The 16,539-nt window shown below is 44.0% G+C and overlaps 1 protein-coding gene across 3 annotated transcripts in view; it reads right to left on the reverse strand.

Moving 5' to 3' along the window:
- Positions 1 to 6,759: 6,759 nt before the first annotated feature.
- The window catches only part of DAPP1 (dual adaptor of phosphotyrosine and 3-phosphoinositides 1), a 200,450-nt gene continuing 190,670 nt past the window's right edge, over positions 6,760 to 16,539 (reverse strand). For all 3 annotated transcript variants that reach the window (XM_075609271.1, XM_075609261.1, XM_075609252.1), the window contains 4 exons: positions 14,966 to 15,028; positions 12,158 to 12,243; positions 9,662 to 9,749; positions 6,760 to 8,459 (listed from right to left, as the gene is read on the reverse strand). In XM_075609271.1, the coding sequence (XP_075465386.1) occupies positions 8,418 to 8,459; positions 9,662 to 9,749; positions 12,158 to 12,243; positions 14,966 to 15,028 (279 nt within the window). In that variant the 3' untranslated portion in view covers positions 6,760 to 8,417. The remainder of the gene's footprint in view (positions 8,460 to 9,661; positions 9,750 to 12,157; positions 12,244 to 14,965; positions 15,029 to 16,539) is intronic.

Below are 16,539 nucleotides of genomic sequence, written 5' to 3' on the forward strand. Positions count from 1 at the left end.
GCTACTAATGGGGATTACCACCTCCTCCAGCGTTGTAGGACAGGAAACTTCTGCAGGGCTCTGGTACAGTATATAAGGCCCTCCCACTTCCTGCAGAACAGTCTCTTTCCTGTCCCACAGTGTAGCAGTAGGTTTTGTTATTTTAAGGAGGACTCGCCGGGACTGCATTAGTTTATATTTATTTATAAAAATGTTTTACCAGGAAGTAATATATTGAGAGTTAACTCTCGTTTTCAAGTATATCCTGGGCACAGAGATAATAATACATGGTTACATTAAAAGATCAGACGTTCCACAGTCCAATTCACAGACATTTCATGGACCGATAGAGTTGGAAAATTGGGTACAGGGGATAAAGGCCTGGTGAGTTTTAGATTTGAAATAGAGCAGCTTTAACATAAGCAAACAGCTCACACGCTTTGGCTGCCCACCTTTGGGGCAACGCAGATGTACTGTACACTGAAGGGGTTTAGATTGAATGCAGCTGTGTATACAAAGTTCTTTATCCTCTTGCCTCATTAACATTCCAGTGGGTGGGGCTGACGTTCCACAAAGTACAAGCACATGTTAACCCTTAGCACGCTGGTCCTGTGCAGAGGGGAGCAGCTCTCGGGGAGCCCCATCAGGCGTCCGCCTTTGGGGCAATGCAGATGTACTCTGAAGGGGTTCAGATTGAATTCAGCTGCGAATACAAAATTCTTGGTCCTCCTTGGCTCATTGCAGTTCAATCTGGGGGGTTCTCAGCCTCTCAACCCCTGAAGCTCCAACAGAAAGAACTGTCCGGAGGCCCTGTGACCAGGCAGAAAGCGTCCGATAATGCAAGCAGTGTGGAGCATAAGGTGGAGGTAAGACATGCTGGCCCCTTTTGAACAGTAAGGTTGAATCGGAGAGCAGGCGCTAACACGCCTGCGCATTCCCTTAAACGGCAATGATGCTCTGACATCACACACGACTGCCATGCGGACCCCACCACAGTATTTAAAGTGGCAATACCATCTAATGGTGCTGGATGTTCTTGAAGCTTTTATGAGGCAAAAGGCTGCTTTTTGAAATGGAGTATGGAAGCTTGAACAGGCAACCGGTCCCTGCTAAAATCTTCTAGGTGAGTCCCTAGTTAGGAAACAAGTGCGAAACATTGATAGGAAATACATTTATTTGTGGTATACCATGTGGTATTTATTTTTTTGTTTGTTTTGTTTCATTTTGGGACAGTTCTTGAAATTCAGGCCGAAGGGTCATCTAAAACGCGAAAAAACAAAAAACTGCGCACTAAACCATGATTTTGTGATAAATGTAATAAATATGATGCAATCCTAAAATATATATTATACCAATGATAAATAAAAAGTGCACTGGGTGGGTTTAAAGAAACCCACAAAATTGTTCTCTTAAATAGTGAAATAAGTGAATTATAATAAATACAAAAACCTTTACTCATTTGTAGAGAGTCTGCAGCCTGTTAGTGTGGATGGCTCAACATCATACAGCAATCATGCAAAAGAGAAGAAACCAAAGCGCACGACTCATAGGGTAAATAAGTAATTATATTGTGACAATATAGAGTGTAAGAAATGCACGTACAAGAAGGTTATTCAAACAAGCAGGGCGTGCTTAGGGTACATGTTACCACTCCTGGATACAGGTGACTTGCTTCACGAGGAAAAATCTGCACGCACAGCCTCCTATCTGATCAGAAGCCTTTCTCATCTGTTGCAGCATGAAACATCCAAGTATAGTATGTAGCAAAGTCTGTGACCCAGTATCCACAGGGTTACATAGAAGACACATTGGAACAAGCTCTCCTTGTCCACAATATCAAAAGACAATCCTACATGTTTCGTAGATTACTCTACTTCATCAGGGATAATCTAAAACACGCATGGATTCCTTAATACATGAGAAAAGGGTGCCAAACAAGGCCACAATGTGTGCGGCTTGTAGTAAGCCAGACCTAGAAGAAAAACGTTGGGATGAGTCCAAAGGCTGCAGCCATTGAAACCAATAGCCAGATGTCTACTCTCATTCTGGAAGAAGGATACGGTCTCTCAATCTGTGGTTTCAGCAGTGGTGCAAGCAATGAAGCAGATCCGGACGATAAGGTAACAAGCCTGGATGGGAGAGGGGCATCTTCGTTGGAGGACTCCAAAGTAATACAGCATCACTCTGAAGGGGAGTACTGGGATTCATCTGATCGTGAAATGTGTGATGAAGAATCAATGCAATTTGGATCTAGTCAATCCATTGATTAAAGCAATGCGAGAGGTGCTGATGCTGGATGACCTAGAAAATTTGCGTCAAAAAAATGGAGTTCTCCGGGAAAAAACCTTGAAGTTTTCTGTTGCATTGTGTCATAAAAGCAATGGTGGAGGCTGAATGGAGTCAGCCTGATAAGAAAGCGATAACCCCAAATAGATTTTCCATGATGTCCCCATTCGCTGACAGTCAAAAGGTGGGAAAATCCCCAAAAGGTGGATGCTGCAATCACACGCATTGCAGGAAGGAGCACATAACCAGTGGATGATATCAACATGGACAGGATGAAGTGTCCTACTAAAATCCTTTTTGGCAGCAGGGCTTGCTTGCCAGCCCGTGGTAACCACAGTGTCACTTTCCAGAGCTATGAGAATATCGTTATCCAATGTGGAAGAGGCGTTGGAAAGCAGTCTCGAGAGCCTCAATTCTGTCGACGTTATCCGAAATTAAGTTAGCAACGGAGTATATAACCGAAGCTTCATGGGATGTAGTACGTCTGTCCGCAAGAAGCATGACCTTGTGGCAAAGGCATTGGGTAGTAGATTCTACTTCCAAAAACAACCATTGCTTTTTACCTTTTTGAAGGCGAGTTGCTATTTGGGGGAAAAAATACTAAACACTATAATAGCAAAGGTATCAGGAGGAAAGAGTGCTTTTCTTCTCCAGGAGAAAATCAAAGATTCTTTAAACCACATCAAAACCATGCCTTATAGGAAAGTGCAATCCTACCGACCAGGAAAGCCTTTTGCCTGAAAGCAAACATGGAGATGGGGACAAGGTAGCCTTTTTCATGACCCCCAAGGAAGAGGATTCTTCAGGAGAGGCAAGTTCGCATGAAATAAGGCGTGACCTGCAGTGTGCGGCCAGGGGAAGACTGGCTCGCTGCTGTATTGGCGCTGTCCATAAAAGACAACTGGGTTCTGCAGATTGTCACATCAGATTACCAACTGCAATTCAAACAAGAACCTCGATGTAACCAGTTTCGAATATCACAATATCCAGCTCTCTCTCTCTTTCTTTCCTTCTGGAGTTCTGGATCTCAAGGAAGTAAAATACCTTTCTACATACAAGGAAATTAAAAATGGCTCGAAACAATGTGATTCAAGAGGTCAAACGCGGAGAATGTTTAGTCTTCATAGATCTGAAAGATACGTATCTGCACATACAAATTGCACAAGAGCACAAAAATTAAGATTCATGGTATATGGAAAGCAATACCAGTAAACCGCCCTTCCATTCGGAATAGCGACCTCTCCCAGGACTTGCACCAAAGTGCTGGTTGCATTGATAGCAGAACTCTGGAAAGAAAGGATTCAAATCTATCCTTACCTAGATGACCTGCTAATGAAATATCAGAGGAATCTTCGTATGGCAAACGCAGAGAGTGATTGTCCTCTTAGAGCTGCAAGGATGGATAATAACCGTCCACAAGGGTCCATTAATTCCATCTCTGTCCCTAACATTCGTGGGAGTCCTATTCCAAACAGAACAAGGAAGAGTTGATCGAACTCCAAGCAGAATGCAGCAATTGGCAGCACAAGCCACAAAGCTGATGGTGAAGACGGGTCTCAGCAAGAGACTGCATGGCTTTGTTGGGAAAATTTACCTCCACTCTCTGAGAATCCGACCTCAGCATGACCATGAAGTACGTGGCGAAGTAAGGAGGTGCCAGAAGCAGAAGGTTGTTAACCTTTGCTGCATCAATTCTTAGTTGGGCTGGACGGCATCTCAATATCACAGCGGTTCACATTCCTGGACGCCAGAATACGACGGACGATTTCTTAAGCCAAGCCACTATCCATCCCGGAGAGTGGGCATTGTACTCGCAGGTTTTTCAACAATTCATACTTTGTTGGGGACAACCCCAAATAGATCTTATGGCGACATATCAAAACAGAAAGGTGGACAATTTCTGGCAAGGTACTCTCATAATCTCGCCAGCCAGGTGGATGCTTTCACTTTCCCTTGAAACCTCGATCTGCCGTATATTTTTCCACCAGTACTTCCTTATAGCGAAGGTCCTAAGCAAGATAAGAAGAGACAAGGCAGAGAGGTAGTAGCAGGAGTACCTTACTGGCCAAGAATGATGTGGTATCCACATCTAGTGAATATAGTTCTAGATTTACCATTGCATCTCCCACTGTCCCAGAAGCTTCTGAAACAAGGCCCAGTGTAGCACCCAGAACCGAAGAAATTGGCCTTGGCAGCATTGAGTTTGAGCAGCAAACATTAAAGAAAAAAGGCTGTTCCGATAGAGCAATATCAACGCCAATGTCAGCCAGGAAAGTGTCAACCTCTTCGGTTTATTATCTGGTGCTATTTTAAGGAATGGGGTTAGAAAATGGACATCTATTGTCTCAACCCTTCTGTCACCCTGGTAGAATTCTTGCAATCTGGGTTTGAGAAAAAACTCAGTTTAAGTTCTTTAAAAGTCCAAGTGTCAGCATTATCCTTTTCTAATAAAGCAGATATCGTATCAGATATTGCTAGTGATGAGATTTCTACAGGTAGTTAGGCACCTGCGACCCCACGTAAGAAGTACAGCACCACTGTGGGATCTCTCGCAAGTGTTGGAGGCTCTAGTAGATCATCCATTTGAGCCATTGCAGCAAATACCATCATTAAGACTACTAACATGGAAAACAGTATTTTTTATAGTAATTACATCTGTAAGAAGAGTAGGAGAGTTAGTCTCTCGTGCAAGGAACTTTTTCTCGTTTTTCACCTGGATAAGGCATTCTTAAGACCGGTATCACAGTTCCTTCCAAATGTTATCTCTTCGTTTCATCTAAATCAAGAGATAATTCTTCCATCCATCTGCCTTAATCAGACTAATCATAAAGATGAAAGACTACATAACTTAGATGCAGTAAGGTGTTTGCAGACATACCTACACAGCGTTCAAAAATACAGAAAATCATAGAGGCTGTTTATAATCCCAGAGGGTCCTAGAAGAAGGCAACAAGCTTTAAGGGCAACCATATCACGATACATTACTTCAACTATCAAGTTGACCTACAACCTTAAATGCAAACCAGTCCAGCAGGGAATAAAGGCATATTCGACCAGAGCAGTTTCTATCTCATGTGCATTAAAAGCCCAAGAATCCCCCAACGCAGATCTGTAAAGCTGTGGTTTGGTCCTCATTTCACACATTCATTAAATACTACAAGCTTGGGGTACAAGCCTCAGCTGAAGCAAGCTTTGGCAGAAAAGTTCAGCAACTGGTTATAGATTAAATAAACAGTTAACTCGAAGTTGATGTCATTGTCTTATTTCCCTCCCATTGTGTCAGCGTTGGTATATCCCCATTAGTACCCACTTCCATGTGGGGAACAGGAAAGGAGAACATTTATTCAATTTACCGTCATTTTCTTTTCCTGTACTCCACCAATGGCAGTGGGCACATCGTACCCTCCCTGTGATTAACATGTCTCAGTTATATATTTTTGTAGCTATGGGAGAAACCGAAGACTGCTCTGCAGGTGGAGGGAGGTCCTTATATACAGGAGCCCTGCAGAAGCGTTTCCTGGCCTACAATGCTGAAGGAAGAGCTAATGCCCATTAGTACTCACTGCAATTAGTGGAGTACAGGGGGGAAAAAAATTACGTTAATTCAATACATTTTCTCCTTTTTGAATGATTACATTAAATATAAAGAAAAACAAACAGTTTTCAAAATAAAATCCACCATTACGAGATTTTTTTTCCAGCAAACTCTTGGCAACCTTCAATTGAGCGTCGGGGTTCTTCAGGACTTGGGTTGATGAGCAATGGTGTAAGAACATCTGCTTAGAAATGTATATTGGCGTTTAGAGTGAAGGCCCTACACCAGTATATACAGTATGTAGAAATAGTCTTAGAAGATGTTTTATATAGAGAGTCTTCCTCCATATTACCCACAAATGTCATGTTACATTGATTCTATGTTGCTTTAACCAGAGCTGAGCTTTAAAATGTTTTAAATGTAAACTTTATTTTAAAAAAATAAGTCGTACAGGAATGAAACAGTTACACTTAAATTACAATTTAGGTTTATTTGGTACGTGAGCTCTTTTATTAGATTAAGCGTAGTAACTGCCAAGTGTGAGACATATGCTATTTTTTGGACAGGTCTGTTTGTTAGTAAGTTAAGTATTTTTACTTGTCTTGCTATTCTGAATACAAACGACAGGAGTGCAAATCCCATTGGGTCTCATGCAGCATCGGCACAAGTTTTCCAAGTCGCGTTCTCTATAGAGCTCGATAATATGGCTCATTGGGGAAAATACATCCACATCGTTAAAAAAAAAAAAACAGATTCCAAAACAATACTTTGTGGTAAGCTGAGTGGCATAGGAAGTCTGCTTTGCATTGTTATTGTAAGGATATGTAGGTTTGGTGAGAGAATGCTAGGTTGTTATAGTATCTTTATGGGACATTTATCATTTGCTATGTATTTGTTTAGGATATCCAGAACCCAATTATGTTTGCAATGCCTTATGACTTGGCGAATCAGGCTGTGTGTGTGAGACAGGGAGGAAAAGCTCCTCCTCTCATGTAATCGGACAATTCAGGATGTGAAAACAGGGGTGGGGGTGTGGCTGTAAGGGGACATGGACTACCACAACTCTTCAACACCAGTTTCATTTGAAAGAAAATATGTATTTTGAACCATTCATTTGTAGAATGAATCTGTATGAATGAATGAATTTGTAGAAGAACCTTCTGTGAACATAAACAACCCAGCACATGGTTACAAATTTATTCTATTCTTTTCCTAAATAACTACCAATCTCTTTCAGATTTTTACCTACAAAAACATGTTTTTCTCTTATACCACATTACTTGGATTTATGCTGGGACGGACAAAACTGTAATGGTCAGGAAAATCTATAAATTAATGGCATTTATTTCAATTGGGTCAACATAGCTAGGACATAAGTGACTTCAGAATAAGTGAGGCTCTGTAAATGTACAGTACGACATTACCTTTGTATGGTATTCTTGTGTCGATATATGCAAATGTTATTGCACCCACTGGCCTGCTCCCGGGTAGGTGAAATATTGTATTTGCCCTGCACCCTTTCCACGTGTGGCTGATTCTTGACTAGCGCACTTCTCCCGCTGGCATCTTGTTGATATCCCGAAGTAACATGCCAGTGAATGCAGTAACGTCTGCTACAAACATGACTGCACGTGAGATGTTTAGGCAGTAGTTGCCTTTTTTCCCCTCTATCACTACAACAGTTGTACAGCATAAATTAAACTCAACTTCTTATTACCTTCTTAATACCTTACACATACACCACAATATTGAAAAGCAAATCCTGCTAGCTCTTTGTCTGATGAGTTTATCAAAGTTTTACATACAAACAATGCAATATCTATATGCATTGCCATTTGTGGTCAAGATTTGCCAAAACCTTCCAGAATGCTGTTGGGAAGAAATGTTGCTAGAGTATATTTCCAACGATCTATAAAACCTAGCCCCCATTATCTCTGCACAGTATAATGAATGGACGCTAACTTAGTAGTTCTCATCATCTATACTTGAATTTTGCACTTTTCAAATAATTCCTTAAATACATGACTGATCATAAATCCCCATAGGTCCCAGGGGCTAGATCACCGATAACCTTACCAAGATACTTCATTAATTGTATTTATGAGATTAGTGTTTCCCTCAAGAAATTCACAATAGCAAATACAATGTCTAGGCGGTGGGGTCATTCCGAGAAGGCAAAAATATAATCCAGTTTTGAGATGGTTCGGGAGAAATGCAGGGCCTCATTGGACACACAATATCTCTAAGACACCAGGAGTAAACTAGATCTACATGATCAAGGACAATGTTGGGGTATTTGAGGCTGAAGGTGGATAGGTGTCTGGGACACATTTTAAATACATATGTCCCGTCAGCTTGGAGTATCTACTCCATTCTCAGTGGCAGTCAGTTAATCTTATTGTTGCTTTCAACATTATTGTAGAAAGGTTACTAAAAGTACAATGTATTCTTTTTTTCTATTACATACGATAATTAACAAGGCAATGTGGGGTTTTGTCACACACTAGTACCAAACACTCCTGGTTTTGTGGAGCGTGCTGTAGGCATAGTGTGGCTTCGTAGACGACCGGGATGCTTCTTATAACTGTGCATGGGTCTCAAAGATCATGAAGGTTTGCTAATGTTTTTCACGCCGACTCGTCGGTTTCTTTAAGTGTGACTGTGAAAAAGAAGCAACAAATAGCAATAAATCAACCACAGTACATCCGGACCGATAAGAGATCAATCAGAGGCTCCCCTTTCTAATATTAGCCCCTTCTGCCATTCATGTTTCTAAAAGAAATGGGAAGCTCCTCCCCTCCACCTATGCATGTGCCCATACACTGCACCACTATGTACACACCTCTTTCCCAACAACTTCTACACCCCTAAATAAAAATCACCCCCTACAAATCTTCTATTGACCTTCTTTCTCGCTCTACTCCTTCCGGCTGCTGGGGATATCTCTCCTAATCCTGGACCCAGCCATATACACATCTGCTCTGACCCACACCTCCATGCCACTTCTTTCCCTGCTAATGGTATTAACCTATCTAATTTAATACCAACCAACCATAAAACTCACATCGCAAAGGATGCATCATAATAGCCTGGACTCATTGCTACTATCCCACAGTCACTCCAACTAACAATTGTGGCCAAGCACTGCCATCGACTGCACTTATTCCCTCACCTGCTGTCTCTGTAAGTCTCCCACCACACCACTTAAATTGTAAGGTCTCCGGGGCAGGGATTTCCTTTTCTTTTGTCTGACTTTGCTGCGCTTATTGTATTATTATAATTCCCTGTACTGTATTGTCTTTGTGAAGCGCTGAGTAGCCGTTGGCGCTATATAAATGAAGACATACATAAAAGGGAAGCTGTGCAAAAGGAAGAGGGACGTTTGCTCCATCGAGGCTCAGAATTACCATGGAGGTTCTATAATAGCAACAGCACGAGGAGCTTCTGACTCAGGATTGGTTGAACAGTATCTCTGAGCCAACCTGTGAACACACCCATTATACCTGGGAAATAACCAAATTTGAATATCAAAATAATATTCAAATGATTTAAATTGGCATATTTCCCAGGAACTCCTGGAATCTCCCAATATGTTGTATAGGGGCATGTTCAGGGAGGTATATAAGTCAATGGGTACTCTTCTAAAACAGTGTCTCTTCCATTGGCTGTTCACAGTGTTTTCTCTAATGCTATGTAAGTATTTACAGAAAAGTAATTCATTAAAGTATGTGATTATATATTACATTAATAGATATACATGAGACAGACATTGATGGCAGCAGCTGGTTTCATTGGAGTGCTCCAATTTTTCAGGTTTCTATTTGCTCAGTGACAGACAGCACAATGTAGAGAAGCACTTACCATTTTCCACCTTAAAATCTTAATCCACTCATCAGCTTCTGCCCCTGTCTTTGCGCACATGTAATATGTCCTTAATGGAAACACTAAACTTTAAACAAACACAAAGAAAGGGGAAATAATCATGAATACAAGCAAATACACATGATACTGTATTAAAGGTACCTTAAATTGCATATGCACAACTTTTGTCTAATTGCCTATTAATAGAAATCACTGGAATGCCCCCGGAAGTCAGGCACACCTTTTTGGCACACACTGGCGGGAGAGAAGCGCAGGCCTAGCGTGGGAAGAGACAGCAGCAGCTGGGGAGAGCTGGGGCTAGGCAGTGGCAAGCAGAGATAAGTGTATTTGTGGAGGGTGGGGGATTATGTTATGGTGTGGTGGGGGGATGGAGGGGGTGTATTGTGTTTTGGGTGTGTGTTGTGTTTTGGGTGTGGAGGTGTATTGTGTTTTTGGTGTGGGCGGGGTATTGTGTTTTGGATGTGCAGGAGTGTATTGTTTGGGGGGGTGTAAGAGATGTGTGCAGTGGTATGCAATGGAGACCGTTTTAAGGTGAAACTAAAATGAGGCTTTACTGAGCCTGTTGCTTTAACACGGCAAAAACATTAAAAATAAACCAAATAAAGGCCTACTCCTCTTTGGAGAATATCTACACCTTTACTCCGTCCCTTTCTAACTGGGTGGGTAGCTAAGCTAATTACCACCACCAAATATATATACATATAGATATACAACAGTCCAATAAGAAAGTCTCTTATCTGGTTGTTGTAGCTGTAGGGGAAGGCCTTTCTGCTCTCCTGGATCAACACCCTTGTGTGCTATGACAATGTCTGTGTCCAGGTATCTCTCCTGGAGGTCTGTCCCCTTGTCTTGCTATAAGCATACAGTCCTTCTGCAGCTTAAGACGTCTGTTCCTCTGGTCAGCCCTAGTTGTGGGCTAAGGAAATCTCATTCCTGTGTCTCACATGACACAATTTCACAGAGCTCTGATTAGGCAGGTGGAATCTGGTTGATTGCCTGGCAATTATCCAGCACACTGCTAGATTTAGTGACAGTTTTTCTCAACAGTAATAAGTCCCTGTTACAGGGGGTGTATTGTGTTTTGGGTGTGGGGGGCAGGGGGGCTGTATTGTGTTCTGGGTGCGGGGAGGTATATTGTGTTTTGGGTGTGGGGGCAGGGGGCTGTATTGTGTTCTGGGTGCGGGGAGGTGTATTGTGTTTTGGGTGTGAGGAGGGGGGTATTGGTGTATGGAGAGGGTTTGTATTGTATTTTTGGTGTGAGGGGGGGGGTCTATTGTGTTTTGGGTGTGAGGGGGGTGTATTGAGTTTTCGGTGCGAGGAAGGGGTGTATTGTGTTTTGGGTGTGGGGGTGTATGGTGTTTTGATTGTGGGGAGAGGGGTGTATTGTGTTTTGGGTGTGGGTAGGGGGGTGTATTGTGTTTTGGGGGATGTGGGGGGGTGGTATTGTGTTTTGGGTGGGGGGTTGTAGTAATGTGTTTTGCGGGGAGGGGATGGGTAATTAAGTGATAGAGGAGGGGGAGGGAAGACAAATACATGGGAGGAGAAGGAGGGATTGAGGGGGATCTCGCGAGGCCGCTGACATGGAGGGGGGGGGGGGGGCAGCAACTCCAGTCCTGTGCCCCGGGAAATCGTCAGCTACTTAGCAAATATAAGGCCACCATCTGGTCACAAGTTTGAGATTCCAATGGAGCTCATATTAAAATGAATGAGAATTATATTAGAAAAGAGTTATTACTCACTTGAGTAAAAAAACACACATTCAAAGACAAGGAACTGCTATGGGATGTAACATAGCTCCATATTACGCAAATCTTCACATGGACATTGAGAAATGTGAATCACATTTAGTTTGTAGGGAAAATAGTAGCCCTTCAAAATAGTGGTCAAGTAGTTAATATTTATTCATCCAACATTTCGGTCCAACACAGCAGACATGAAAGACCTGAAAGGTTTGCTGTGTTGGACCGAAACGTTGGATGAATTAATATTAACCACTTGACCGCTATTTGGAGGGCTACTATTTTCGCTACAAACTAAATGTAAGAACAAAGGAATTAGGCATATAATCCAGCACACCATTTGATTTATCTTGCTATTAGAGTCTACAATTAACTATATTTCCGCCAAGTTATGAAACAAGATGTGTTACCTGTAGACTTGTTTTACATGTTTTATAATCTCCTATCCATTCACAGGTAAGGGATAGTGTGAGCACAGGTGTAACAGGCTGGATGTAAATGTACCTCTCCTTGGCTTCTGAAAACCCTATTTCAAATGGTTGATATCAACTTGGAAACGTACCAAAGCATCTATGTATGAGTGGCATAAGGAATATGTTGCCCACATTTAAGAATATTACACAGAGCAGTGCTGCCCAAACATTTGTACTGTAGCTCGGTGCTGCTGTAATGCAAACGCTAGATAAGTCTTGATGTGTAGAAGATCTCCAAATCTTCCACTTGACAACACACTTACCAAAAACAGTTGACCCTCTCTTGTGAATAATCAAACTGTACAGCACTGCACTCTGTAAGATCTAATGTCCGTATTGGCTCTGGGGACTACAGAATGAAGAAAGGTCCATTAGTGGAGAGACATTTAGAGAAATGCACAACACCAAGCTAGATTCCCCTTCTTGTCTATCTCATCAATTAAGTGATGTACAGTAGCATCAGCAAGGCTCAGAAAATGGACTTGTTTACTTATCCTGGACTAGTGGTAATATTGGTTAGTCCCAGTATCATGACGTTGTTTTAAACCCAATGTGGGAATGAGCGTAACTGCAAGGCATTATGGAGCACGACTTGGGTAGGCACTGTGGTGATTGATGACTATACTACATCATGTCCAACATCAGGCTCATGAACAAAGTAGAACGCAGATAGTTCTCTTCCCGCAGCGCTGTCCCATGCTAAGAGTAAGGGTTTTAATAATATGGGCTGGGGTGTTCATGATAATTGAAGAGGGGGTGTGTATGATTATTGGGGTGAGAGGGTGCCTGTTTGATTATTGGGAGGGATCTGTATAATGATTCCTGTAAGGCAGTAATTTGTACCGTTTTATGTACAGTATAACTTATAATGGACAAGTGACATTTTTGTGACTGATACTGCGCAACAGTCCATCTACTGAAGCACCGAAATACTGCGTAGTGTGAATGATATGCTTTAGTTTGTTCTTTTTTTGGGACCAGAAGAGAGGAAATATCATACAGTTCCCATCTTCCTCTTTGCTATTTTGGCAACAAAGTGTCAAATGTGTGTATGATTACATTTCACCTTAAGGCTGCGGTCCCAGTCACCGCCACAGTGCACGGCTCGGCGTGCTCTGTGCTATCAGGCCCCGCCCCCCCAGTCCGGCCGGTCCCAGTCCCTACCTTGTCGCGCACCTTTCCCCAGCGGTGCGCGACAGGTTTTCAGGGAGGCAGGAGAATTTGACCTTGACATCTGCGACGGGGGCGTGGTCACGCCCCCGCCGGCGGTTCAGCCAATAAGGGCGAACAAGCCACGGGACGTCATGGCCACGACCCTGGAAACCCACAGCCACGCCCCCTCCCTTCCCTTCCCTCTCCCCCCAGACCGCAGATCGCGGTGTAGCGCTGTGCACGCGCCGCCCCCCCCCGCCGGGCACGCGTGCCACAGTGAAGACTGGGGACTCAGCCTAACATTGTTTCTGTGAGAAGCGTAACAGGTACTGTAAGCCAACGTTACAGGTTCTTTAAAAGAAGCATACTAAAGCATGCCCGCATTTATTTTGGCCCTTTTCCCCCACTTCCTGAGTGTGTTCATATATATTCTTGTATTATTTGCAGCAGTCACTTCATACATTTTTTTTTTAAACATCCCCTACAATGAAGAACTTTACATTCAATGTAGATCTGAGTAATTATACAGTACCGCCAAATCTGGATTTTAAAATGGTGGAATTCCCACTAGGCCCGGGCCTAGGGCGGCAAGATTTGGGGGCGGCAAAAATGCCTGCCTCCATACACTTTAGCTGCATTCTCGGGCCTATCGGACCTGATGGGAAGTCACTTCGCTGTGGTGGCCGGCTCCTTACCTGCCGCCCCCTCCTCCTTCTGAACCGCGGCGTCGACATCACCAACGTGATGTCGCAGCAACAAATGACGTCATGCGTTTGCGTTACCACGGCAACACGGCGTCACATTGGTGACGTCCGCGGCGTCATTTGACGCGGTGGTTCAGGAGGAGGAGGGGGGCTGCAGCAAGGAGGAGACCGCCACAGCTAAGCAAATAAATAAATTACGTTACCTTCTACTTACAAAAGTCGGGGACCAAAATATTATAACTTTAATGATGAGCCAATAACGCTTTACATCGTAGAAATAGCACTTGAGAGTGTCTGCTGTTCTTTCTTCCTTAATCATAAGCTCCCAGATCCCAAATACTTAAATGTGAAATGATCTACATACATTTATTAGATGTGTTATTGTGTATTTGGAGGAATAATGTTTTAACTGATCACAAAACTTAACACCACACTGCGCGGCGCTCATCGGGACCCGTGCTTTTTCCGCCCCCCTCCCTCCCTGCCCTCTTGCCCTCCTGCCCTCTTGCCCCCCTGCCCTCTTGCCCCTCCCTGCCCTCTTGCACCTCCCTGTCCTTAGCCCCCCCGCCCCTCCCTGCCCCTTGCCCCCCCCCGCCCCTCCCTGCCCTTTGCCCCTCCGCCCCTCCCTGCCCTTTGCCCCCCCACCCTTTGCCCCCCCGCCCCTACCTGCCCTTTGCCCCCCCTGCCCCTCCCTGCCCTTTGCCCCCCCTGCCCCTCCCTGCCCTTTGCCCCCCGCCCCTCCCTGCCCTTTGCCCCCGCCGCCCCTCCCTGCCCTTTGCCCCCCCACCCCTCCCTGCCCTTTGCCCCTCCCTGCCTTTTGCCACCCCCCGCCCCTCCCTGCCCTTTCCCCCCCCCCCACCCCTCCCTGCCCTTTGCCCCCCCGCCCCTCCCTGCCCTTTCCCCCCCCACCCCTTTGCCCCCCCGCCCCTCCCTGCCCTTTGCCCCCCTGGCCTTTGCCCTCCCCGCCCTTCCACGCCCCTTGGCCCCCCCCCGCACTTCCACGCCCTTCCACCCCCCCCCGCCCTTCCACTCCCCCCCGCCCTTCCACTCCCCCCCCGCCCTTCCACTCCATGCCCCCTGCCCTTCCACTCCATGCCCCCTGCCCTTCCACGCCCGGGCAACGCCGGGTATATCAGCTAGTACTGTATATATATGAGAGAGAGAGAAAAAAACCACACCACACCCACTTTTAAAGGCTGAGAAAACAGAACTTACCAATTGGTCCTTAAAATATTTAAGTTCATTACGATTTAGTATAAACCATCTGGTTTTCCAGCTCTGAAATAAACAAGATAACTATTAGCACCTTTTAGGTAATATGATGAACACAGTACACAATGAAATGTTGATAAAGCAGTTTTACACAAGTAAACACGGAGATGCCACCTACTGATGCAGCGTCATGTACGTCGGAATCCTGATTTGAAACCGTGGGATGAATTCCAGCCTTCCCGCACTAAGATGCGAGCGCGGCAAGTGCAGAAAAATGAATTTTAGTGTTCTGGCTTTTAAAGACATGAAATTGACACAGTAGCACAGTAGCACAGTACTGTACACATTACAATTCATCCATTTTATTGCAAACGAAGAAACAGAATCCATGAAATCAAACAAAACATCCGCGATAAGCGCGGGTGCCTGGGGCGATTGGCTGCGTTCATGCTGCGTGGGGAACAGCAGAGAACTCAAAATCGGCGCCGTGATGTGTTCGAATAACGGCCGCTGCATCAGTACATTGGAAAACTCCAATGGCTTGTATGGGAGATCCTACACAATGCCCTGTATGGGAGATCCTACACAATGCCCTGTATGGGAGATCCTACACAATGCCCTGTATGGGAGATCCTACACAATGCCCTGTATGGGAGATCCTACACAATGCCCTGTATGGGAGATCCTACACAATGTCGGGTATGGGACATCCTACACAATGCCCTGTATGGGAGATCCTACACAATGTCGTGTATGGGACATCCTACACAATGCCTTCATTGGTCAGAGGTTACTGTTAGATGTTCTTGTTTTATTATACAGTAGTTTGCAACGCATTGCTGGATCCTGTGGCAGTAAACGTGGTAAAACTGACACAAATGCCATAGTGCTCTAGGATTAAAATAAGGTCAATAGCAATCCCTTTGGACTCTCCTTTGCTGCATAGAGTTGCTTTGTGCTGTAACTTGGAAGATACCCAAACTAATTATTCATGTTTTGAAAAACAATTTCTGTCTCCTTTCTGTCTCCAGGGAGCTGCTGAAATAACACAATGTGAACGTTTTCATTTTAGCTTGTTATCATTTCAGTCAACAATTATAGGCCGAGATCCACAAAAGGGTGCTAAACTTTAGCCCGCCTTTACTCCCATTCAGATTAATGGGAATAAAGGTGTGCTAAAGAATTAGCACCCTTTTGTGGATCCGGGCCTTGGACTTTCACTAGCACATTATATTGTCACATGTTCAGGTTCAAATCTTATCTGCTCAGGAAGAGACATTTTCAGAGCATGGCGTGGCTGCAGAATGTCACAGGCCTATCCAGAAAAAGAAATGTAAGTACAGAAACTGCTGTCATTCACTTGTATTTGCCGATTAATCACAACATAACCAAGCTGGTGTTAACATTGTCCCATTCAAGTCAGTCGGATGATGTAGTATTATTCTTATCTAAAATGTATGTTTTGTTTTTTTAAAGTTTCCATAAACATACGTGTCTCTATAGCAAAAATCAGGAAGTGGGGTTAGAGATATCACTATTAAAGGAATAAGGTATTAGAAAAGCAGCTTGCAAAACAG

This window comes from Ascaphus truei, chromosome 1 (genome assembly GCF_040206685.1).
Source record: "Ascaphus truei isolate aAscTru1 chromosome 1, aAscTru1.hap1, whole genome shotgun sequence".
In the NCBI taxonomy this organism is placed as follows: Eukaryota; Metazoa; Chordata; class Amphibia; order Anura; family Ascaphidae; genus Ascaphus; species Ascaphus truei.